General features: G+C 38.1%; 1 protein-coding gene across 7 annotated transcripts in view; it reads right to left on the bottom strand.

Annotated features, from left to right (window-relative positions):
* PIP5K1B (phosphatidylinositol-4-phosphate 5-kinase type 1 beta) overlaps positions 1 to 26,690 on the bottom strand; it is a 101,991-nt gene that overhangs the window by 6,734 nt on the left and 68,567 nt on the right. For 6 of the 7 annotated variants that reach the window (XM_065662560.1, XM_065662557.1, XM_065662562.1 and 3 more), the window contains 9 exons: positions 26,222 to 26,521; positions 17,983 to 18,194; positions 15,616 to 15,699; positions 15,467 to 15,515; positions 14,843 to 14,927; positions 13,621 to 13,785; positions 10,253 to 10,408; positions 9,391 to 9,535; positions 359 to 479 (listed from right to left, as the gene is read on the bottom strand). In XM_065662560.1, coding sequence (XP_065518632.1) covers positions 359 to 479; positions 9,391 to 9,535; positions 10,253 to 10,408; positions 13,621 to 13,785; positions 14,843 to 14,927; positions 15,467 to 15,515; positions 15,616 to 15,699; positions 17,983 to 18,194; positions 26,222 to 26,521 — 1,317 coding nt within the window. The remainder of the gene's footprint in view (positions 1 to 358; positions 480 to 9,390; positions 9,536 to 10,252; positions 10,409 to 13,620; positions 13,786 to 14,842; positions 14,928 to 15,466; positions 15,516 to 15,615; positions 15,700 to 17,982; positions 18,195 to 26,221; positions 26,522 to 26,690) is intronic. The other variant, XM_065662556.1, reaches the window with a different exon arrangement.

Here is a 26,690-nt window from a genome sequence, read left to right as displayed (position 1 = left end):
CACTCTCTGAAAAAAAATAATTTCTACATTGTGGAATATCGGAATATTCAGCATGGAAAGATTTTTCTTTCATTCCCTCTTTTTTTTTTTTTTCCCCTGTCCTGTGAAAACAACAGGAAAAGAAATCCTTCCACTAAAGAAAAACTGAAGGGCATTTTGGCATACTTCATTATTAACACAATTAATAGGCACATAGATTCTTTCTTGCTTTGGCAAGGTATTCAGGCATATGTCCCATTTAATAAATACCTCAATGAAACCTTGCATCTTGAAGTGAAGCATGTACTTTAGTCACCTGCTGAGCTACAGTCAAAGGAATTAAAGGGAAAATTACATTAGAAACAGTTTGACAACTTACTAAATAGACATCCAGAACTGAAGCATTATCATTTTCTGTTTCCAGTGTGCTCTGTTCTGAAGTCAAATAGATGGCACTGTCTTCTAAAGTGAATGTTGAACTCGAAGGCAAAGAGCCCTTACTGCAAAGAAAAGGGAGACTACAGTGAACCAAAAATACTAGTTACGGACAGCTCGGTTGTAGCTGAAAATTTTAAATTAAGTTTCTCTCAAATGTAAAAGCTTTGAATACTTGAAAAGAAAGAATGCAAATGGACAAGTATGGATATGTTGACAATGGCTAGATAATTGGCAGCTCATATTTGACTAACATACACAAGCCACAGTTTCTATCTTTTCATTAACTAAAGTTTTACCAGCAAGTAATGCTGTTCCTGAACTCTGATATTTATTTAAAGAATGAAACTATGTCACAGTAAATGTGTGATAATTTCATTAATTTCAAAATAAGTTACTTCTGCATTATAAATTATCTAAATTTGGCAACATTTCTTAATACAAAATAGGTGAAAAAACTCCGTAATTAGCAGAGTAGCACTGGACTTTCTCATGCAGATATGGTATCACTAGCATACAACAGTTCAAAAGGGAAAGTGGGAGAAGGAGTGTACTGTAATTAGTACAGCTCTGCAAGGAAGTAGTATTTACAGAGCAGGTGCACTGTATTATTTCATTCGTAGATTTGATTGTTATCTGCTATCCAGAAAGAATGTGAAAGGGCACAGGAATCTTGCTTTATTTTGTAAACACACTTGGAATCACAAAGCTGAAACTTTTAATGTGTTTTAATAGATGTAGGTGCCCATTATCCCTTGTCCTCACTACCTGCCAGAAACTAACAGACTCCAGGCTGCCTTGAAAACTGACCTGTAATTTTTGCAGAGATGTATTTTAAGTTCTTACCTATTTACACACAAGGTGAAAAGCAAACAATTGTCTAGTATAACTGGGTACAAAAACATAGTTACAGCCATCAGTCCAGAAATGACTGATTTCCCCCTCCCTCTGCAATACTTTGTAGTTTATGTTTCAGCTGGGGTACAATTTCAGAAAGGGCAAAGCTAGTATGCAAAGTAGAAAAATTCAAATACTCAACAAAATAATGAATCATCAGTCACCCTCATGTCATATTACCTTCACCACATTACAATGTTCTTTTTAATATATAGTGTATTAGGCATCTTTTCAGTTGTAAGACTATTTCTTTTGTCCCAAGGGTGACTCAGGTCCCATTAACATTCATTACTAATATTCTATTAAGTAACTTTTCAGTCACATCAGGTTTTGCCAATGCTTTGTTTTACTGAAGGGGAGAGGACAGATGGGAAGGGAATAAATGGGCTGTTGCTGTATGTGAAACTATGTTTTATTACAAAATAAGCTCTGTCACCAAAGATACTACTCTTGGCAAAAGGGGAGGTGAGGGGAGGAGAGTCACTTCTGCTTGCAGAATTTTGATCTTTGCTGTTGCACAGTTCAGGCCTCTGAATGTGCAAAGGCCCGTATATGAAAACAACATGACATAAATGTGCAGTGAGCAGACACGACTGCTATAAAAACATGCAAACCCAGTGGTTAGCCTTTCCTTGTGGAAAACAGTGCTCTGCATTACTAATTGTAAAGCAAGTTGAGCAGGCTGTGGTGTATACCTGGCTTTTGTTTCTGCATCAGGTTTAGTTTAGAAGCAAAAAATATTGGTTATTTCTTTCAAATATCCACACACACAAATATCCAGCCACATCACTGCCACCTTTCCTGCTGTTATAAATAACTTCTTTCACATCCAGAAAACCTCTGGAAGCTGCACTCAAGACGAGGAGAGGATCCTGCAGTTAACACTAGTGGCATTTTATGTTTTATATCCTGCATGTACCAGAACAGTAAGAGCAAGTCCTTCTATTATTATTTATTTTCTCTCTTCTCTACTTTTCCATTAGAAGGCACTGTGCTTCTTTTTCCTCTTAGTTTGTTAAATTATAATCTATGTTGTTTCACAGCCTCTTGTGGATAGCAAACAATAGCAATGTGAACTCAGCACTTGGGTTTGGGATTCTTAAACTACGGGGTTTTAGCTATAACATAGGATAAAGACAGTATCATCTCCCCTTTGCAGTATGTCTCTTTTTTTCCCTCAGCTGTTACAGAAATACAGTATACAGTCAGGCAGAAAATGAGGGTTGAAACAAATCCAGCATGTTAATAAAAGTCAAAGAGAAGCCCCTATAAATGTCACAATTTGGCTATTTACTAGTAAACTTCCTAAGGAAGAGATTTAACCTATAGAAACAAATAATATACAAAATACATATATTAACATACAGAAATAAATGGGAGAAAGGGGACAAGTACAAAGGTATATTAATCTTACATACAGAAAACCAGCAGTGGCTAAAGTGCCTTGAACAACAGTAGGCATGAAAGAATGAAACAAAACAGGTATCAGTCCACCTTTTTTCTTACAATCAAAGATCCACAACTTATTTGCAGATAGCAATCTCCTTGCTGCTGTGACTTTCACACTGAATAATTAGAGATGAACTCTGCAAGTGAGGAAGACTCATCTGCATGAAGAACTATTAAAAGGAAAAGTGTAGGAAAACTTGCAAGACAGAGCTTTCTTACATACTGAACCTTAAGCTCAGTAACAGTACGGTTTGTCTCTATTTAAAAGAATGCTGTCCACTTTGGGAAGTGTCTTCTTCATGGAAAAACAAATATGCCTCATCCTAACGTGTCTACTTCTGAGGCAGCCTGCAGGACAGGTAGAACTCTTCAGGCTCCTTTCTAAGTCATTGCACAGCCTTTGATGAATGGCAGAAACAGTGCAAAGTAGTAACAACTGACCGAAGCAGAAGTTTGATGTGTGTTTTGGATTTAGTTGTTCACTGAGGGCTTTGTGTGGGATTTTTTTGTTTTGCTTTGGTTTGTTTTTTTTTTTTTGTTTTGTTTTTTCTTCCCCTCCTGCAGTGTGAAGAACAGCTCTTGTACAACATAATTATCAGCTTTTTTCAGAGAGTGCCAAAATGCAACAGCCATGAATTAGAATAAGCCACTGTGTCTCCCTTGTTGTGAAGAGTTCCAATAAAAATAGGCTTTGATGTCTAACTTTCGATGTCAAATATGCTCTCCTAGAGCATATCCCACAGAATATTTATCCCCTAAATAGCAGCACATTTGCAAAGTCCAGTGTGTTTGAAAACTCTTACATAAGCTTTTGAAAGAAATTATCAGCTCATTGCAACATGAGTCTTGATCTTTGAAATCTCTGCATACAGAAGTTAGTCAGAAAAATGTCTTTCAGGACAAATGAGCAGTAAAACTATTGTTCTAAGGTACAATTCAGTATCATCTGTTGCAGAAAATTTGTTCTGCATACATACAAATGTGAACAGGGAGAACAGATATTAATAGACCTGTTGAACTAAATGCATTAATTAGTCCATTGTTTACAATGTTGAAGTATTATATGACTTCTAAAGCATTTCATAAGTTACCTATGTCTAAAAGAAAAAAAAAAATATAGGTCAAACATAGTAAAACTCCCTTGTAATATTTCACTAACACTGCTGAGAAACATCAAAACCACAGACCTGAGAGAACAATAGATATGTCTCATCTTCTAAATGCTGCTTCAATTGAAGGAGTCTGGCAGTGAATCTGTGCTACTACATTCTCTCTAATGGAAAACCATGACACGTGAATCAGTAAAGATCGCAGTAAGCACATCAATTTTACCATGACCAACAGTCGCGACTCAGTGCATTGAGTTCTCATCCTTAATTTTTAGACTGAAAAAGAAAAAAAAGCTAAGAAAAAAAAATGATCACCCACAATGAATATGCTCAACTGTGCTGTTGCCCTACTTTTGCTAAAGCAGTCTATTTTATTTTATCTTGGTTCTTAATTAAAAAAGTAAAAAGGATGCAAAAGTAATTCCATCACAGAGGAACTGTGAAAGCCTTGTTTTTCTTTAAGCCACAACTATAGGTTACTTCGATCACAGTAAAATCTTCTTTCTTTCCCCATGGGGACTTCCCCAGTGTCTCAGTGTATCTGCTTCTAGCATGAGAGCATTCAAGCCTTTTTCCTCTCCCTAGCTGTTTATTTTCACAAAGCTTGCATGAATTTAATCCACTTTTATCCGAATTTTAATCCACTTTGATTCATGTTCAGACAAATTTGTCTAAGCTTCATAAGCTAAGGGTGGTAGTGGCAGACAGGCAAAGATGTTTAAGCTTGACACAAAAAATTTTGCATAGAAAACCAGACTGGCAAAAGGTGTGATTAAGTATTCCTTACAACAGAAAAACTAATACCTACAAATCCCTTCCACTGAGAAAAAGGGCAGAAATTTTTACATGTATTTTCTAAGCTGTCTTTGAGAAGTTTGTTTGATAGCATGCAAGTCATGGGACATTTCAGTTCAAAGTCTGGACATTTCAGGTATTTTTGTCTGTGTAAGAGAAAAAAGCCCCCACAACTCAAAGCCTTCCAAAGTTGCAAGTGATATCCACTAAAAACCAGCAGTGCAAAGGAGTGTGGGGGGAAAAGGGGGGGGGGGAAGTGAGCGAGCAGCTGTGTGGTTCTGGGTTGCCGGCTGGGCTTAAACCACGACAGTATGGCAACAAATAAATAAAAAATATACAGAAAAGCAGAAAGAATAGGAAAGAGAAGGCAGAAGTCCATAACATACTTATCTTACAGAATAAAGATATACAGTGCATAAAGAGAAACAAGAATCAGATTTCATAAATATTATTTTCCTAGGCTCAAATGTATCAGAAGAACTCATCAGTCCCCTTTCTATAACCTGCATTGGTTACTCTAAAGATAGAGAAGTGAACTACCACTTTATGCATCATGGGATTTTGTTTGGATTTGTCACTGGAAGCCATGAGACCTGCTGAAAGATACATTGGAGAGAGACTGCTGCTGAATCTTGAAACCTCTAGTTTAAAACATTTCCAGATGCACCTGCAAAGCATTCACCTCCTTCAGCTCCTTGCAATTCTAAAAGCAATGTCAGCTGAGACAACAGGCATACTGCTCAGGACACTCAGATCTGTCACCTTTAATTCATGAGTACTTACTAGAAAAACTTTACCCGGAGGGGGTAAAAATCTGTTATCACTTCTGCTATAAAAATAATCCCTGATATATCAACCCTCCTTGCATGATACAGCCTCAGGAGCTGTCTCTGACTCAGCAACACCTCTGTCTGCTTAACCACTTTGGTAGCAGTTCCTTGCTTCATACCACAAGTGCAGGGCACTCTCAAGGAGAGATGGTGCTGAGCTCTTTTCTCTCATAAAATGCCATTTCGCCCTCCTTGAAGCATGGTTACCTTCATGGCTGGTAGAAACAGAGTGCAATTGCAAAAAAACCCACCAAAAACCCAAAGCTAAGCATAACACATCTGCTTTGATGTATCCAAAAGTATTATTGTTCTCTTTTTAACAAGTCCTCTCACTGGCATATGCACACACAGCTCATTAGCGTTAATAGGAATCAAGGAGCTGTGCAGATACTGTGTTATTACTGTGCATGCAGGATTATCTCCCTTTAGTACCATAAGCCAGAGGTTTTTGACTGGTTGCAAGAAATTTGTATACTCTGTACTTTATGCCAGGAGACTTTGAAAGAGAAGGAAAAGCCCAATGAAGATTATGCCAAACTAATTCTATTAAATAACTTGAAGCAGAATGTCACAGTAAATTACATATTTCAAGATTGAAAGTGGGCTCGCGTTTGTAAACAATTCATTCATTCAAGCTTTGTTTCAAAGATTCCTCCAGGGTTTCTGCTCATCAGAGACAAATGGCAAAGTGATGAGTCCTGCATCACAGTATTTGTGATACTCAAAAACAAAATTCCAGTAAGAAAAATCTAAGATATTTACAACTCAATGTGTTGTTGTAGCATGGTTCGGGTCTTTTTTGGCATTTTTATTTCCCTGCCAGCTTTTCTCATTGGAGGACTGAAGTTTCTCCAATGTACCATAAAAACATAAAAAAAACCTTCAGCTGGATATATTATTTAGTGTCATGAAGAAGGAAGAACCATGTTGTAGATGCAGAAGCAGAGGTGGGTACAAAACTGCAAGCATCCAGAATAATCTTGGGGAAATTATTTTAATACTGAGCATGCTTAGCAGCTTTCTCAAATCCTATATGAAAGCCATTAGCTATGACAGGGAAGGTAATCTTCATGACTCATACCTACTGATATTGTGACACAAAACAGTACTTGGTAAGAAGAAAAGCTGAAGAGGATGCACCTAGACAAGCAAGGATGTTAGTTGGTCAACCCCCGTGGCAGAACTCCTTATTACTAAAGGTCTTTTTTTTTGACACAAGACATGGAAAGCCACCTGTATGGTGAACATATGCATTATAGGAGTGTGACCAGCAGGCTGAGGGAGGCGATTTTCTCCTTCTGCTCTTGTGAGACCCCCACCTGCAGTACTGCGTTCAGCTCCAGAGTGCCCAACACAAGGGGTATGCGGACCTGCTCCAGTGAGTCCAGAATACAGCCATGAAGATGATCAGGAGGCTGGAGCACCTGTCCTATGAAGACAGGCTGAGAGAATTGGGCTTGTTCAGCCTGGAGAAGAGAAGGCTCCAGGGAGACCTTAGAGCAGCTTCCAGTACTTAAAAGAGGGCCTAAAAGAAAGCTGGAGAGGGACTTTTTACAAGGGCATGTAGTGACAGGATGAGGGGGAATGGTTTTAAACCAAAAGAGAGGAGATTTAGATTAAATATTGGAAAAAAAAATCTTCACTGTGACAATGGTGAGACACTGGCACAGGTCACCCAGAGAAGTTGTGGGTGATCTTTAAGGTCCATTCCAAAGCTAAGCTATGACTCTATGATCTATGAATGCTGGTGCAAGGTCTGCTGTGTTAGAGCACGTGTCCTGTTTTACTGATCAATTTCCAGTATGCAAACCTGGATTGCAGACAATACAGGTACAATCTGATTTTTGTAAGGTAAGGATGTGCAGGGTAAACACATAACTGAAAACATGTACTACATTTTAGGTTATTTCATTGACTGAATTACAACTGGAGAGTGAGTCTAAACATACAACCAAAATACAGATCTACTAAAAACCTTATTAATTTTAGAATTATTTTTAATAACTTTACAGGAAAATATAATAGAGTACTTGAAATGTTGAAATGTTGGAGTACTTGAAATATTTGCAGTAAATCTGAACTCTACCCAGAAAACTCCACAATTTTCCTTTGCTGACAGATGCTAATACAAAGTAGTTCTGTAGTTTTGTTTGGTGCTTAAAGCAAATAAAAAAAACCAGTACCCTATAACTTTATTTCTAGTGAAGATAAAACTTGGTAAAAGACCAGGGAATACTGAAGTCCTACAGCTAACTTTGCACAAACTGGACAAGACTGACAGAAGCTTAATTGAAGGAGCTGTATTTCTACTAATGTGTATTCATTAGTAATTTTATTTCCTAAAGCCTATATAGGTCCATTTTGGAACAACTTGTGATGGTTGTGTAATTAAAATTTCATCTTTGTTACACCCCAAACCACACCTCATTCCAAATTTTTATAGCAAAACATCACACCTATGGAAGATGCCACATAGGTGAGACTCATTTCAATTTAATGAAAATGGAAGCTGCAAATATTACTTTGATCAAGCAACTCTACAAGTCAATTTACTTCTTATGAAAATGCAGATGGTCAAATTTAAATATAAGGTAAAATCCTACTGCCTCAAGACTGCTTTTAAAGCAACTTGATGATTTTGGACAACATGCAGTTTACAGTAAAGAACTCAGCACATGGGTAAGTCAATAAAATTTACGAAATTTACATACACATTGTGTATTTCAGGATTCCAAATTATTTCAAACAAAATTCAAGGTACTTGAGTTCACAATGGTTACCCTTCTTGACAAAAACACACAAAGAAATGGCTGTCCAGCAGTACAACACATGGTAAAGAGATCTGCAAGCAGGCAAGATGACATAACACAGCACACTTCAGGTGTACACAGTAAAGTACAGGCATACACCCAGACAATATCCCAGCAAGACTTCCTGGTATGAGCATGGTGTTGGACCATCATGGCTAAAGTATATTCAAACACAAGTCAAATCGTAGTCAATCTAGTTCATACGCATCTGCACAACTTCTGTTGAGATCTTCTGGGGTTTAATCTTCCTGGGTCAAAATCATACAGGCACTAATCACACCAATGGGTGAAGTTTCATAGAATCATAAAATGGTTTGGGTTGGAAAGGGGATTAAGCTCACCTAGTTCCAACCCCCTGCCATGTGTAGGGACATATTCCACTAGACCATGCTGCCCAAGGCCCTGTCCAGCCTTGCCTTGAACATTGTCAGGACTGGAGCATACACAAGTTCCCCAGGCAATCTGTTCCAGTGCCTCACCAACATTATTGCAAAGAATTTTTTCCTAATATCTAATCTCCCCTCTGTCAGTGTAAAGCCATTCCTCCTTGTCCTGCCACTACATGGCCATGTTTCATAAAAATTCATTTTAGAAAACGGTCATTTTGAAATAACTTAAGGCACAGCATTAAGCACCGTGCATTCAGAATAAAGATCAACTTGAAAGTAGGTCTCTTTCCCTAGCACATCATAGCTTTCTGCAGCAGTTTTCAGCTACAGACAAGTTACTGTAAGTATTTCCTACTCTGATCTTAATGTCTAGTTTGGTTTACGGCACAGACTAAGGCCTGAGCAAGTTTCTAGTGCCCAGTTTAGTTTTGGAACATGACAAAAAATATGAAGCATACTATTAACATTTTCTGTTGTGCTTATGTTTTCTAATTTGTGACCCCAGTCATAACGCCTAACAAATACATAACAAATCCCATGGGCTTATACAACCCTTCCTTCACTGGAGAGGTTCAGGGATGAGCTACAGAGGCACTTGACCCTTCTCCTTTTTCTTTCACAGAGCCCCCTACCATTGCATGTATGGTCACACTTAGCAAAATAGTGGTGAATCATCTACCACATATACAGCCTTTACCTGCTACAGTAGAGCATAGGTTGATCACGTTGACAATGTTCATCTACATTCAAGGAAGAAGAAGAAATTGTGGTTGCCAGGGAAGTCGCTTCAAAGACAGATTGGGTGCTTGGCACCAGATCTGGCCGGTGGTGCGAACCTAGTACTGCACACACAAAAATAAAGAACAGCATTAAAAACTTCATTTCAAATTGAATCCAAGAATCTTTATGCAAGTGTGTGGCATCTCGTACTCTCAAGCTGTCTCAACAGCTTTTAGGAATTATGTTTAAATTGATGAGAGTGTAATATTCATATGGCCATACCCACATTCTTTTGCATTACAGGGTGAGCTTCAGCTTTTAGCCAGTACATTCAGCAGGATACAGAGCAACCCCAAGGTCAAATATTAAAAATATTAAAGTAGTATGAATATCTGATGAAATCTAAGCTCTGTGACTGGTTTCACACTAGCAGGGCCCAGTTCTCAGATGGGGTTATCTCTGAAAGGTTCAAAGACTGTATCTCCTCAAAAAGACTCTGGGAACAATGACCTGAGCTTCAAAACATTTCACGTGACATGTTTGTTTAAAAGCAAGTGAGAAGAATAGCACTGGCTCTGGCCTTAATCTGCTACCTAGGGTGGATAAATTCTTTTAGGATCCCCCAAAATCCAAAAGATTAAGATCATGCTACAGCCTTGATTCTGACTTCCTCTTGCTCCTGAAGGTCCACTCTGCCATATGACTAAGAACTGTTTCCATGAGAATGACCTGACTGAAGTTTTGAAAGATGAGCTGGATTGGAAGCTTATAGGGCTTCCACAGTTTATACTAAATTCCTTTAAAAACATTAGTTAGGCTGTTGATTTGAAACACATTACCTTCTTCATCAAGGCTGGCATAGCTTTGTCCTTCAGCAAGAATGCCATGCTTTTCATCCTTCCACTCCTGGCTAACTGCACACACTATTTCTTGTGATGTTGCCTTCAGAGCCGTGATGGAATTGAACCGTTTCTTTGAAGGTGAAGACTTTAAAGCTGCATTACCAAATGAACATCTTTAACACCATATAGAAAAGCAAGCCATCTATAAAGCTAGACTTTTTGAATATACACAAAGAACACATCCTGATAGAAACCAAATTATTCAACATTATGTTAAAAACAAGAGCCAAAGGCATTGTTATGTCATCTGTGAGTGAAGTATTTTTGTCTTTCTGGGGTTCCTTACTGCTAATAGGAAAAAAAAAAAAAAAAAAAAGATCATGTCAGTTAACCACCTTTGCTATCACCGAGTTACAAATCTGTGAAGTATCAACCCAGAAACAGAATGATGCATAAAAAAAAAAAAAAAAAAGATATTTGGAGTATTCTGAGAAGTTATGATCATTTTCTTAAGCTGCAAACTACTGCTATTATAATGATGTATGTGCTACTGCAGAATTTCTAATTCAGAGACATGGCAAACATCTTTGGGTACAAGAAACACTTCCAAAATATTGATGGTTTGTACACTCACGTATGAGCATCCCCTTTATAATTCTTACCAATGCCTACCTACTTACAATGGCAGTTTGGGTGAAACTTTAGGATCTGACCATTTCCATTACTAATGAACCACAACCCCCATTTGTGGTGGTTCTTACAGATGCCAGCCAGTTCATTTAGTGTTTTCCAGTTGCCAGCTGCTGACCTCCACGCATTGGCTGCAAAGTTACCTCAAATGCACTGCAGTAGTACATACTGTGCTCTATTACAGAATTCAAACTAAAAGCATCAAAGCTACTTGGCTAAAGACAGAAGAAGAGAATCAGATGCATAGCTCCAGGATGATGTTAAAAAATAACATAGTAGATAGCGGCTGAGCTAGCCTCTGCCCAAGGCTGAATCTGATTATTATGTTCTCATTTATGGAGGCTTGTTCTGTGCACACGGGGAAGAAGCACAGATTCAGAACAGGGCTTAAGAGTTTAAACTGAAATATCTAATTGAAATTTAGAACCAGTCTTGCTGAAGGCAGGAAGACTTCCAATTCTTTATTTTGCATTTGAACCTTTAATATAGCTATACAGAATTAGATTAATAGCTTTGTATGCAGAGCAGATCAGTAAGAGTGAGGTATTACGAAAGATTAATAGCCTGGAAAAATGAGACAGACAAATTAAGATTAGGGAGAAAATTAGGCATGATGTTCTTAATTGCACATTGTAGCTTTCAAGTATAAAATAAATTGTGTCTTGTGACATAAATCTAGCAGTCAAAATTAGAAAGAATTGAAAAAAGACTCAATGTTTAGCAAGGATATATGGCTGCATGAAACATTTATTTTGTCCAACATATGGAAGTATCAAGTTGTCTGCTCCTTGCTCTCTATCTGTGCAGGGGAGTTTCTTTTGAATATTGTCTCAGACAACACAGCTCCCACTAAATTTATTCTAGGGTTCAAAGATACCTGACTCTCAAGAGGTGCCTTCCTCCTTTCAGCTGAATTTTGCTTCATATTTTGTCATATTACATCAGACGCTGCCTTCCAGTGGTCGAAAATTTAGTGAAAATATAACCTGATCTGAACTTCTCATGGAAGAAGCCTGTAAGAAGATTGGTCTCTAATCTTCTGATTTTTATTTTCTTATGATTTTGTAATAAGAATATACTTATTACACCTGGAGGAACTATAATTCAAAGTAGATATGAACATATGAGCTTATTTCAAGATGTGAATTCTTGAATGATAGCAAATTTCCCCTGTTCATTTTCAAAGTCAGGCTAAATGCAGCAAGTCCAAAAATAAATCTGTTCCTTAATACTTGCAAATTCTGTTGTTTTGCTTCACAGCTGTACCCATATTATGATAAAATATCTATACTGCTTACTCCATTGGACTAAGGCAACATTAATTTGTTCTTTTCAGTCTGGAATCAAGAAACAAAGTGAGATTGCTATCTCTCAAACATTTTTGCTGAAATCTAACTTCTTATGTAACTTCATACATGGTTGTTATGCAGTGTTTGGACACTTCGGAAGGTACACAGCACTGGCGTTGGCTGGGATAAAGCTGATTTTCTCCATAGTAGCTCTCTGGTGCTGTGTTTTAGATTTGTGATCAAAACAGCATTGATAGCACACCAAAGTTTAGTTATTCCTGAGCAGTGCTTACACAGCATGAAGGCCTTCTCACACTGAGCTGCCAGCGAGGAGGCTAGGGATGCAGGAGGAGTTGGGAGGAGACACAGCTGGGACAGCTGACCCCAACTGACCAAAAGGATATCCCCCACACCATATGGCATCACGCAGTGCAATAAAAGATGGGATGAACAGGAGCAAAGAGGAAACATTCATGGTTATGGTATTTGTCTTCCTGGGTAACCATAACATGTGAGAGAGCCCTGCTTTCTTGGATATGGCTGAACAGTTGTCAGCTGATGGGCAGTGGATGAATTCCTTACTTTGCTTTGCTGGCAACAAGCTACTTTTGCTTTCCCTGTTAAACTGTCTTTACCTCAATCTAAGAGTTTTCTCATATTTACCCTCCTTATTCTCTTCACCATCCAGTTGGGGTGGGAGTGAGTGATTGTCTGTGTAGGGCTCAGTTGCTCACTGGTGTTAAGCCATAACATACAGGAAAAACTCACCTATGTAGGATCAATTCACCCTCTGTCCCCGATGTCTTAAGAGGATCTACATTTTTCAGTTACAGAAATAAATTAATTTTGAGAGAAATGACAATCAACAGTTAAATTACTGCTGCAAGACTTAATCCTTTGGTAGAGATATCCCTCTATAGTGAGGGGGGGGTTTCTCTTGGCTTTTTTTCCTTCCCCTGTGCTAGGGAAGGGTTTGTGTGGCAAGGTTTTGGTAGCAGGGTAGCTCCAGGGGTGGCTTCTGTGAGAAGCTGCTAGAAGCCTCCCCCATGTCCAACAGAGCCAATGCCAGCCGATTTCAGGACTCACTGCTGACCAAGGCTGAGTCCATCAGCTCAGACCAACCAGCACCTCTGGAGTAACATATCTGAGAAGGGGAAACTACTGCGCAACAGCAGCCAGAAGAGAGAAGTGAGAATATGTGAGAGAAGCAGCCCTGCAGACACCAAGATCCATGAAGGAGGAGGGGGAAGAGGAAAGCACCAGAGCAGAGATTCCCCTGCAGCATGTGGTGCAGGCTGTGCCCCTGCAGCCCATGGAAGTCCACGGTGAAGCAGATATCCACCTGCAGCCCACAAAAGGACCCCATCACAGAGCAATTGGATGTACCCTGAAAGAAGCTGTGACCCTGTGGATAGTCCATTCTGGAGCAAGCTCCTGGCAGAACCTGTGGCTCTGTGGAGAGAGGAGCCAGCGCTGGAGCAGGTTTGCTGCAGGACTTGTGTTCGCATGGGAGACCCACACTGGAGCAGTCTATTCCTGAAGGACTGCACCCTGTGGAAAGGACACACGCTGGAGAAGTTAATGAAGAAGAGGGAAGGATATTTACTAGAGAAGTTCATGGAGGACTGTCTCCCATGGGTGGGACACCATGTTGGAGCACAGGAAGAGAGTGAAGAGAAAGGAGCTGCAGAGACAATGTGTCTGACTGTGATAAACTGACCACAACCCCCATTCCCTGTACCCCTGCACTGCCCGGGGGGTGGAGGTAGAGAATTCGTGAGTGAAGTTGAGTCCAGGACAAAGAGAGAAGTAGGGGGGAATGTGTTTTAAGATTTGGTTTCATTTTTCATTTCCCTACTCTGATTTGATTGGTAATAAATTAATTTTCCTGAGTTGAGTCTCTTTTGCCTCTGACGGTAATTGGTGAGCAATCGCCTTGTCCTTATCAAGACCCATGAGCTTTTTGTTGTATATTTCTCCCACCATTCAGTTGAGGAAGGGGTGTGATAGAGTAGCTTTGGTGGGCACCTGCCATCCAGCCAAGGGCAAGTCACCATACCCTGTAAGTAGCTAACAGTGATTTGTAGCTTACCCTTGAAAATTAATTAGAAATTAAGAAAGGAGAAAAGGAGGGGAAGGCTAGAAACAGGTGAGTGTGAAAAAGACAAAGGACTTTATTAATATCCAACTTCTGATATTTTCTTTGATAAAGCACATAAGAAATCTGTATCAAAGGGAAGAATACCTATCTTCTCAAACATGCTTTTCAAATATTGTATGTAATAATCTGCAAATTAAAGATACTAAAATCAATATCCCATGAATAAGATGCAGGACTGGACATAGCATTAGATCATTAAACTTATCTTTATATCAATGCTAATATACAGGAACCCGTTTTACCTACAGATACCTGTAATGTGACAAAAAAAAAAAAAAAGCAAATAATTCTATGTAATTTTGAGTACAATCCCATTAGCTCCACTGAAGAAACTCACCTTCTGGCAATGTGAGTGCTACATGATGTTGAAGAAAGGATTCTTCTATTGCCAGGACAGGAGCATTATAAAGTAATGATTATATAAATATAAACAAGTAAAACTCTTACCTTGAACTTTCTTAAAAACTCTTGTACTCATAAACTTTAAAAATCTGTCTGCATAAAAACTTGGTCTGTGAACTGAAACAGTATCCTGTAAGATTGAAAAAGGTCTCAGTCACATTTTCCATAAGTATATGACACATAAATTGTCAGGAAAGAAGTTGAACATCTCAGATAAACTGTATCATACATTTCATGCATACTCAAAAGAAGTGAAAATTAACACATTTTCCTTTTTAAAAGTTAATTGTTCAAGAAATTTAGGTATTTCATTTATGAAATTTTGAGTTATGAATTATACAGCCATATTTTGCAAAATCTTCCTAGCATCTGAAATGCTTTTTTCACATTATATATACATTTTTTAATTACAGATTCAATGTCCTGCTAAGTGGCCACTGTCTTTGTAAGTTAGAAGGACAAAACGATCATCTGGTTGCTTTTTAAAGATCAACAGATAAAATCAGAGCATGCATTGGGAAATGGACTTAAAAGATTTCAGCAACAGCCCAAACCATGTGGTGACAGCAGACTACAAATACACTGAAGCTAGCTCTTTTCTGGTCAACGTAAGTCAAAGTTCCGTTAGCTAAAATATCAGCAATTAAAAAAAAAAAAAAATCTACTTACCCCATCATAAACAAGAGCTTTCCAAGAATGTTCCAGCTTCTTCATTAATCTAATCATGTAAACACAAAATCAGAATTGCTTTATAAGATTTCCCCTTTGGTATGTAATTTCAGAATAGCTTATACACTAAAACCTGAAATTAATCTTACCTGTAAGACTGGAGAATATCAATAATGCCCATAAATAGAAGCAGCTTTTCTTCTTTATGGCTTTTAGCTGGAATACCTCCCATTCTGAGGGAAACAACAAAAACATAGTTAGATTATCTTTTAAGGTATCTCTGATCATCATTTATTAGGTGAATTGTACCCACATGAAAACCCAACAAAATAGGCACAACATTAAACCTACATGCCACACTGCAAAGTCAGACACATGTAAGTCAGTTAGTAGACAACTGATTTTAAACAGCAAACCGAAAGTATCTCAGATCCAATGGTAAATGTCTATTGTAAACTCTTCCTATGCAATTATCTAGAAAAAAGGGACCATTGTTTTAGGAACGAAAAAATTAAATTCAATTTTTGGTTTGGCAGCTTTTGTTGACATTGATGGATCCTCTACAAAACTAGAAGAGAGACAGAAGAACGCAACACATGCAATACCTCCAAATCTTTTTTAACAGTTTGAGAAACAAATAATACACACCTGAAACAGCTAACAAAGAGGCGAGAGTATGTTCCCCACTCTGCCATTAACACACAGCAGTCCCTTCCCCTGACAAAACAGGGCTACCATCTTTTCTATCTTTTTTTTTTTTTTTTTTTGGGGGGGGGGGGGGGGGGGAAGAAGATATGAGTGGGGTGTTTTTTATTATTCTAAGCACAAAGGAAACCACGTAAATGCAAATGGAGTTTAAATTACTGTAAAACCTTACTACCACAAACTTCAGCTCAGTTAACTGGTCAGACATTCAGAAGTGTTAAGTGGTTTACAAAACTATATTCTGTCAGCCTTTCCTGGATGCTACGACTATAAATGCAATCCAGTACAAACAGCAGTTATTGCTGCTGGGTATCCATTCTCATCCTCATACTTGTATGGCTCAGTGTCTGGTTTAGGCCCAGCTGGCAACTGAGTAACAGACAGCTCCTCTCCCTGGGCAGGATGGGGAGGAGAATCAGAAGAAAGTAAAGCCCATGGGTTGAGATAAGAACAGTTTAAGTGAAATACAATAATAATAGCAGCAATCAGCATGTGCTGGCCAACTCCCCCCACTTTATATACTGGGCATGACGTGCTGTGATATGGAATACCCCCTTGGCTAGTTCAGGTCAGGTGTCCTGTCTCTGCTTCCCCCTGGCTCCTTGTGCCCCTCCTCATTAGCAGAGCATGAAAGACTGAAAAGTCCTTGATCAGGGTAAGCGCTACTGAGTGCTACTGAGCAACAACTAAAACATCGGTGTGTTATCAGCATTGTTCTCAGACTAAAGCAAAAACACAGCACTGCATCAGCTACTAGGAAGGAGAAAAATTACTAACCCAGCTGAAACCAGGACAGTGATCTATATAATCAGGTTTGGCTTTCCATTAAAAAAAACGGACCAAAACCAAAACCCAACACCCACAAAACTACCTGTGCAACACCTCTGCCACCATACAGAGCATTCTTCTGTGTGAAAGTGAGTGATGCTGTGAAAACTGAGTGAAATTCAGCTTGAGTTTATATCTAGAGCTCTGAAGATCTGGAAACTCTCTGCAAATGCTAAATATCATAATTCTCCTATTTGTTAGCTGTAGATTTAAGCATGTTTCTATATCATTAGTTGTATTTACCTAGACAGCTCACTTGAGAACCAGAAGAGGAAATCCTTCATTTGAAATTAAACCCTTATTATAACGAATGACTGAATATATAGAATGAGAATGGTGAATATAACACTATAACACTGAATGTATTCCAGAGGAAACAATACAAAACCTACTGTTCTATATACTTAAATTCCTACTGCAATTTTTGATAGGTAGAAAAACAAGAGTAAAGCAGCAGTTCTTATCTGAGGAAGTATCCCCCATACGTGGATATGACTGGACTTCAGTGGTAGATGACAGAGTTCTACATATCATATATAATAATTTGAGATGAAAATAACCACTGTAGGAATTTCTATTTCAATATTGATAAATAGTATGGCTCATCAGGCTGTTTCCAGTTAAAATTAAGATTATACCTGAGATTCTTGTAATAGCTGTCTCATAATACCTCTTTCGTAAGTGAATGCCCTTGTTCATACATAAGTCACTCTGAATTAACCAAATTTGTCATTGTGTATTTAAAGATGAACAATCTACTAATCAACACTTTAATTTCCTGCTCTGCAGCAGATCTTGAGGGTCCAGCTTTTTTTCTTGAGGGTAGGGGGTGAGGAAAGAAGGGGGAGGGAGGCTCACTTTTTCAGCTTCTGAAATGCAGTGTACTCTTGAATGTTTTGCCTTTTATTACCAAGTGTCACAGACTGAAGAAACAGAAAGTGCAAGTTTTAATAGTAACCTTAAGAGCACATTCTGGCACTTACGTGTTTGTTGTCCCTGTGGTGACAGAGTCTCCTGTCTTTCCAGGGCCCTGTATAGACTCCATGGCTGTGGAATACAGAACTTTCTGCCCCCCAGGACGCTTTGCATCTGATGCACTCTGGGAACTCTCTCCCTCTTTTTCCTTCATGTTACTGTTCAGTATGTGGATTCCCAGTAGCAGACTGTAATCCATGATCTTAAAACTTTCTAGAACCTATCAACAAAGAAGAAACAGCTGTACTAAAACAAATGAAGACTACATACAATACAAATTACACAGCATTATTTTGAAAACTTCAGTAGAAGTAGTCCTTCAAAGCACAATTTATCTTATTAGCAAAATGTGTAAAATTATAATTAAAAATATATTTATATTATCATACATTAATATAAACAAAACCTCCACATAAGTCAAAGTGCTAGTTACCTAATTAGCTCAATGCTCTTGTTACAAATGGGCATGAAGGATGCATAGCTGAAAGGTAACCCAGTGTTACTTTGCAGTCAAGGAATGTATGTCCAGTGAGCACCTTTTTTTATTTATAGCAAATTATTAATAGTTCCACCATACACTTAGGAACTACAAACATCTTTAAAGTCACTGCTAATGCATGTTCCAGACTTTACAGAGCATTTTTTCCTACACTACTCTCTACCTCTCTTCCACCTCCTATTTATAACTGAGAAAGTATACTTGGAGAATTTTCAAGTGCCAAAAAAATCATTTGCTACCACTGTCTCATTAACAGCGGATGGAAATTTGGTGCAAAAATCATGCACCTTTATTAGGCAGTTTTATTTCTGAAGCATGACTTAACCAAACAGCTTTCTCTTCTAGCTCTACTAACCATTTTGCCTCTGTCAGTAGGCAAGTTCCCTTTCTTCTTGCATGCATATGTATTATCATAAGTTTCTAGTCAGTTACATCATTATGAAGTCTGACATAGTGCCATTAAAAGGAAATACAGTTCAAGTCACTATGCAAAGGTGAACTATAACAGTCTGCAATCACATCTAGCAATATAACCAAACTGTGTTCAGTATTTTACATAACAGCAATACTAAGTGAAGGAGAAAAGCCGGGAGCAACCAGGAAGGACATGCTGTGCCACTTACCTCTCCTTCACCTCATGCAACTCAACAACAAACAATTCATTTAATTTTTGATCAGAATCAAGAGGCAATAGTACATCTTTTTACATGAACAAGAACAAAATCTGATTTTGCAGAGATGACAAAAAAAGAGCAGTAACTGCAAGTATGTAATTTTGATGAAGACTATCAAAGTATAAATATTTTTTACACAAAAAACAAGACAGCTTGTGACCTCTGAAACACATTTTGCAAATCCAAAGTGAGATTTATTTCTTTTCTTGGCAATCACCAGAAAAAGTCTAGTGGCCTGTGAAACTGTATGAGGAAGAAAAGGGAATCTACTACTTAATACTTTCTTAGAGATAATTTTAACTCCAGTGCTAAAAGTATATAGGCAGAGGTAAGAAAGCTCTGTTCCACTCCATCAACTCCATCCGTACTTCTTATGTACTCATTATGTTTAGTAGAAGCCAAATGTACAATGCAGCTGAGTTCTTTTAAATCTCTGGCATTTCTCTTCCATGAAGAACATGGCATCTTAATTTTGGCATTGTTTTAAGCATCCAAAGTGAAGAAACAAAACATAACACACTGTAATCTAAGTATAGAAAGGCACAGCCTCATTCAGATTTCTAGACACAAGTGAGGATTTTATAAAACATCTTTCTTGGAATAATCCTGCACAGAGGTGGGGTAGCTCAAATTGAATAAGAAGGAGGCTGCTAACCTATGACCCTCAGTACTTCAGAGCATCCTCCTATGACAGAGGTGACACAGGATTTCAGGACAGGACAAAAAAGCATATTTCTAAATTACCATACACCATGATGATGAAATCTAATTCCAATCTAATTAATGAAATGAAATACTATTTAGCATATTCTAGTGGATGTTATCCAACACAAACTTCTTGTTTTACAGTTATGAATTGGTGAAAATAGTGCAACTAATAGGTACAAAGGCACAGACACAGGGTGCGTGTGTAATCAGTGGATGTCAGCCACCAAATACTGAGAGTAGATTCAAGGAAGATTAAAAAAAAAACAAAAACCCCAAACTAAAAACCAAAAACTTCACACCAGTTCACCATCTGCAAAAATACTTACCTTGGTAGTACAGTCAGCAACACTGTTTATGCAAAGCCAGATTACAGCAGCTACTCAGGCTTGGAAAAAGCATCGCCACTCCTATTTTACAGTTAGGAACGTAATAGCTGACAGCTCTGTCTTCAGCCTATTCTTTAGCACCTTTTGAATTAGATTACATTAGACACATCATGATTTAACTGCCCTAATTACATAACCTCGTGGATGTAGCCTCGTGGAACGCTGTGGTATAACGTGCTGCTGCTTCTTCAGCAGGGTACCTTTAATGCAGTAAAATTCATATTTCTGACTGCATCAATTCACCACTGTCACTTAAACTCTTACTACTTGTACTATAAAATGGACTATTCTTTGACTATTTATGACTTTGTTCTAGGATTACTGAAAAATATCATAAAAACATCCAATGAATTAACTGCTGTACAGATTCTTACAAATAGCACACAGCATACGAACTTCAGCTCTTGTCACCGGCATACCCTATTCATGGTCCTACTCAGATGCAGGACTGCGTAGACGACAAAGTCTTCAGGATATCATAATAGTATCTACCCCTCTGTCTGCCTACTGGTTTTATACACAGTTCTGATTATCTCCCCTTAGAAATTTGATAACCAAATCAACCAGTCCTTATGCAAATACAGATCTTTTGACCAAATCTAAGCATGTTTTACTCCCCTATTTGTTTATAAGAAAAAATCTCATACAAAATAATTAACCTGAATAACACGGAAGAATATCGGACATCAGCATTCAACAAGAACGTACTTCATGTCAAACTCTTTAGTCTGTATTAAGACAAATTTTATTTCAGACAGTGGAATTTCTAGCTGAATATATCTGAAAGGTCCTCACATATGTACAGAATCATAGAACTGTTTGGGTTGGAAAGGACCTTAAGATCATCACCATTAATATTTAACATCAGAAGCCATGATGATTTTTGAATGTGTAAGTAACACATTTTGCACACACACAGTTGTAGAAATTAATCTGGTTTGCTACAGAAAAGTTACAGATGCAGCACATCAAGCTATTTCTTAACATGCAGCATTCTATGTTAACACAAAAAGTTGTAAGCATTTTCCTAGGTCAAGAGTTGCTTGCAAGTAGCTTTGAGGATTTTAGATGGAACTACTTTTGAGAAGCAGCAGCAAGTTTTCGCTAGGAAGGTACCAAAATGAGATCCTAATCTACTGAAAAACAAACAAATCGCTATATTCATAGCAAACTGAGAAAGTCCTGCAGAGCATCTGATGTTAAAGTTCTTTCCAACCCTAACTATTCTATGATTCTGTCATCCATGTGAGATGACTAGAAATTGATGTTACGTCCCAGAAATACACTCCTTGTATAGTAAAAGTGAGAGAAATCCAATCTGTACCCATATAACTGCTCTGAAATGCACCTTGCTAGCAAAATGGCATTGGAAGATCCCAGCAAGAATATTCTTATTTTTTAGTAAACAGCATGATTAAATGTTTTATTCAATAATGACAACTAAACATTCTATTAATTAACTCGACAATAAATTGTTCATCTAATCTGTATATCTGTATTTCACTAGCTACACAGATTCTGTCAGCACAATGTTGTCACTTGGTCACCAAGTACTGCTTACAAGGCTGGCTTTGGCTGCTCTGACAACTTTCAGACAGCAAGTGTCACTTATCCCCTTCTAGCCTTAAGCACTATTTTGCTTTCATACCACATAAAACCCAGAGTGAAATGGCATCACAAAATACATTGTTTCAAAACATGGAAAAACAATTCCCTGAATCAGTTTTTCAATCTGAGCTAATCAGATGTTAAAGCATTCTGTGAATCATCTTTGATGGGGTTACATTCAGCTATCTCAGCCACTGACTGACAGAGCAGAGAATGTATTTCTGTCATGGAATTTATATTTCAGATACAGCCAGCCCAAACTGTGTATGTCTGTCGGAGAAATCTACATTCATATTGCAAAACATGCAAAAACCCTCAAGGCAGCAGGTCATTTTCTTAAAAGAATTAAGGAAAATGCTACTAAAAACAAACAAAAAAAACCCCAACAATTTCACAAGCTTATGAAATACAAAAAAACCCTAAAAGGTTAACCACACATGCAAGTATTTCCTGTTCTACAAGCATTTTGGAAATGGGACATAGAAACTGACATAAAGAAGATTGATACTACATTCAATCAATAATTACTCTCCAACATAAAGAAATATATAAAAAATCCCACAAAATAAAGTACTATTTGCATTATAAGCATTTTTTGGAACAATTGTGTAAATGTCAAACGTGTAGCAATGGGTCTGGTTTAGAAACAATCTATCCTGTGAAAATGTATCACCAACCCCTCCAAAGCACATGTGGAGTCACTTCTCATTTCAACAGAATTCTTAAAACATGTTGTTACCTATACTGTTAACTCCTAAAACCCACAATCTTGTTTCTGATTTCCAAAGTAGAAATGAAGAGACATTTGAATTTAAATTGATACTATAGGAGTTATAATACCTAAAGATACAAGAGATTGGCAGTATCACTACATGTCCACTTTCCTCAAACTACCATTTTTTACAAAGAGGGCCTTCATCTAAGATTAGCACATTCTTTACTTCCATGACATGCCATTTATTTCTGCTCTGTAGTGCAAATTCACTACTCCTTCAAGTTGTGCCAACACTACTGTTTGTAAGGACGATGTAGACTGGGTCACTGAAATTATCTGGGCTAAAGATAATTTAGAGGAACCTTTGAGGTAGGGAAAAAAAAAAAAAGACAAGAAAATCAACAACTTCCCACACTATCAAGGCTGTTGAAAAATCCAGTGAATAAATTGATTATACAAGGTCTCTGTCACCATTGCTTCAGTACAAAACAAATATTCTATGAATTCTGTTGTTTGGCTTCTAGTTCTACTTAAAAATCCTAGTATCGATGCATTTTGTCCTTGTCTTGAAAGATTTTAAGCAATGAGAAAGAAAAAAAACTCCATGACATGAACTCCTTTTCTGACCACAGACCAAAAAATGGCATCCACAAACTATCCTCCAGATTAAAGTGGAGATAATAGCTAAATAGTCCTGACAATATTCCTATGAGGCAACTAATCATTCTCCTAATTTTCTAATGCAGAAGTTGACTACAAAACTTAAGTGTTCTGCCACAGAGGTAACAACAGCAAGTCAACCTTTGACCATTGGGAAAGGTTTTGGTTTCCTTGTCTGCAGCAAGACCTGTCTTACAGAAAGAAGTGAAGAAGGAATCAATAAAGATTATTTAAATCTTAATTCCTAGTGAACTTTAAATTCTTTATCTCATTCATGAGCAGAACAGTTTCTGTTAATATTTATATGACTAATTTTATTTGAAATTGGAGAGTCTCATCTATTCTTAAATAATTAATAATTTTATATAATAATCAGACTAGCAAAGAGCATGATTACTAAAAATAAATCACGGCTACTGAAACTACCTTCCAGTACTCTCCGTATTTACCATTATACAAACTACAGCCACATAGGCTTTACAAATCAAAGAACTCTGAAATGAGAAAGGCTTCAAACCAAAGATTTTTAGGAAAGCTGTTCAGACAAGTGAAATTCTTTATTTTTAGTACCATTTGCCTGTAGTGTGTTCCCTGTCTCACCACCCCCACACCCCCGGTAACTATGATAGTGCCTACTGGCAAGGATAGGATAGCTGTAATAAGTCTCAGCAATAGTCCAGAATTTGAAAGCTACTTCAAATTTTCAGCTGTTTATGTATGATAAACTTAGGAATATTACATCTTCAGGAATACTATGTAATGTTACACTTCTTGGTTTAGCTAAGGTGCAAAAAATGTGAAATGGTTTGTGTGCACAGCTTTCTGACCTATCACCTACTGTGTGATGAACATAACAAGCAGGGGAATGCAGGAACTGGAGAACACTATCAAGCTGTACTTGTCCCAGAACATCATCTGGAGCTGCTACTGGAGATACCAGACCATGACAGGCTGCCACAAGCCACACACTGAGAAACATGATGGTTAGTTCAGCACTCAAGTAATATGTAGCAAGAATTTACCCTTACTTTCAAAGAACCAGTAAGAGTACCCTATGTAACAATGAAACGATTGATTCTTGTTTTCACTTTTTTGTCCAGTTCCCTCGTTTAAGATTCCATATATTATTTTCTATATAATAGACCCCCCTTGGCTTTGATTGGGTAACTTTTGACAAGTGGGAGGATGCACAAAAGGGCATCCAGATCCCTAGATGTGACATACTGATGCATTTTGCATTATCACACATGGCAGCAGCTCAGAAAACGCTCGCTGCAAGAGGCTACAGAAAGAACAATGTGTGGTGTTAGATAAATGCTTCACCCTGCACATGCAGCTGAACATGAGATCACCCAGCTTTACAAACCAAGCACAAGACATTGCAGACTTATGTGACAATTAAACAAGAAGTACTATTCATGTGCAAAAACAACGCTTTCCATCTTGCACCACAGGTGGCAGCAAACAACAAACCGACGTTCAGGATGCCTCTTCTATGTGATGAGTTGTTTCATTATGCAACACTCAGGATTCCTCCCAGACAAAGCCAATCTTCTCTTTCCACCACAACTGTGAACCTTATGAAACTCTGAGACCTGGATAACTCCCCTTTTACCTACTTCATATTTTCTTACCTTTGAACAGAAAAAAAATCCATTTTACAGCAATTTTCCCTGTCCACAATAGGCACTGAGTCCATTCACTAATGTCCTCTCAAAGGACAATGGCAGGTATCCTTCTCTTGCCTTGAAGATGTTGTGTAGACACTAAGCACTGCCTTTCACTGAGGAAGAAAGTACTTTGCTCTGGAAATAGGACCGCTGCCACTAGACACACACACCCTTCAGTTTCCTAGTTCTTGTTAATTTACAGACTTACTGAAGCAGTACTGAGCTTGCAGCTCTACAAGCTTGCTAATCATATGTTAAAAACTCTCTTATCATATGTTACAAGCTCTGTTATCATATGTAACAACAGTACCACAGGGCTAATTGTGCCTCAGAAAAAAATAATTAAAATCTCCAAATTAGTGGAAAGCAAGAACTAGAATCTAAAAAGCCCCTACTGGACTACTTTCCTAAAGCAATTTGGTCCACAGATGGATCAGTGTAATCCTGGATGTACAGACAAACAGGGAGACAGCCTGCAGAAAGGGATCTTTAGGTTTTGCTGGATGATAAACTCCGTGAGTTGGCAACGTGCCCTGGCATGCAAAATGGCCACCCTTATCATGGGGTGCATTAACCACAGTATAGCAAACTGGTTGAAAGACTGTCCCAGTACAGTCAGCATTGGTGCTGCCTCGCCTCAAGTATTGTATGAAGTTTTGGGCTCCACAGAATAAAAGCAATATAAGAATATTAACACTTGTCTGAAGGAGGGCAACAAAGCTGGTAAAAGCACTAGAGGACTTAACTTGTGAGAAACCTATGAGGAGATTAGATTTGTTCAGCTTAGAGAACATGAGACTGAGGGGTGACCTCACTGCTGTTTACCACTTCCTCACGAGGGGAGCAGAAAGGCTGGTGCTGATCTCTGGTGCCTGGTGACAGGATGTAAGGGAATGGCTCAAAGCTGCTCAGTGAACTTCAGACTGGATACTAGGGAAAAGTTCTTCAGCAAGAGGGTGGTCAAGCACTAGAACTAGCTCCCCAGGGAAGTGATCACGGCCCCAAGCCTGTTGGTGTTTAAGAAGTATTTGCACAACAGTATTAGATATATGGTCTAATATTCAGATTGTCCTGTGGGCATCAGGAGTTGGACTTGATGACTGTTGTGGATCCCTTTCAACTCCCATATATGATTCCATGACCTCAGATTCCAGCTGCTTAACTAAAATACAGGCTTCATCAGTGCTTTGACATTCACAGGTTTTCCTAATTAAACTCCATAGAAAAGGAATGGAGGTTAAATTTACAAAGCCACATCCCACTCTTTGTTTTGCTGAGGTAAATATAGAACAGATGCACAGAAGTTGAAATAGTATTTTTCACTTACCCGACAATCCCGCTGTAGTGTTTTCATTAGTGCGCTGTGTGTTTCAGAGTCGAAATACAACCCTTCATGCATATCTTGCAAGAAATCCAAGTCTTTGAACGTAGGGTTGGACTTCTCCCTCTCTTTTCTTGATGCCCTCCGTTTGTATGTGGAGCCTTTCAAGTCATATGTGAAATGCATTTTCAAGGCTCGTGGCAAAACATTGTTCATTACAACAATTCTAATATTAATGCCTCCTGACTGAACGCAGTACAGCCCATAAAACTTAGGTAGAAGAGTCCTTGGATTCTGGTTCAGATTCTAAAACAAAAGAGATTGTTAAATGTATCTATTTTCACTATCAAAGGACATTAAGAAGCATCAAAAGAACTGTACATGTTTTCTTACCCAGTACTGTTTCTTTGATCAATTAATTTTCTTTGTGAGAGTGTATTTGAGACAGCTAGCATAAATACTGCTTTTTTGCCAA

Source organism: Lathamus discolor, chromosome Z (assembly GCF_037157495.1).
Source record: "Lathamus discolor isolate bLatDis1 chromosome Z, bLatDis1.hap1, whole genome shotgun sequence".
NCBI classification, from domain to species: Eukaryota; Metazoa; Chordata; class Aves; order Psittaciformes; family Psittacidae; genus Lathamus; species Lathamus discolor.
Note: the sequence above shows the minus strand (reverse complement) of the source record. Positions and strands in the feature narration are given on the sequence as shown.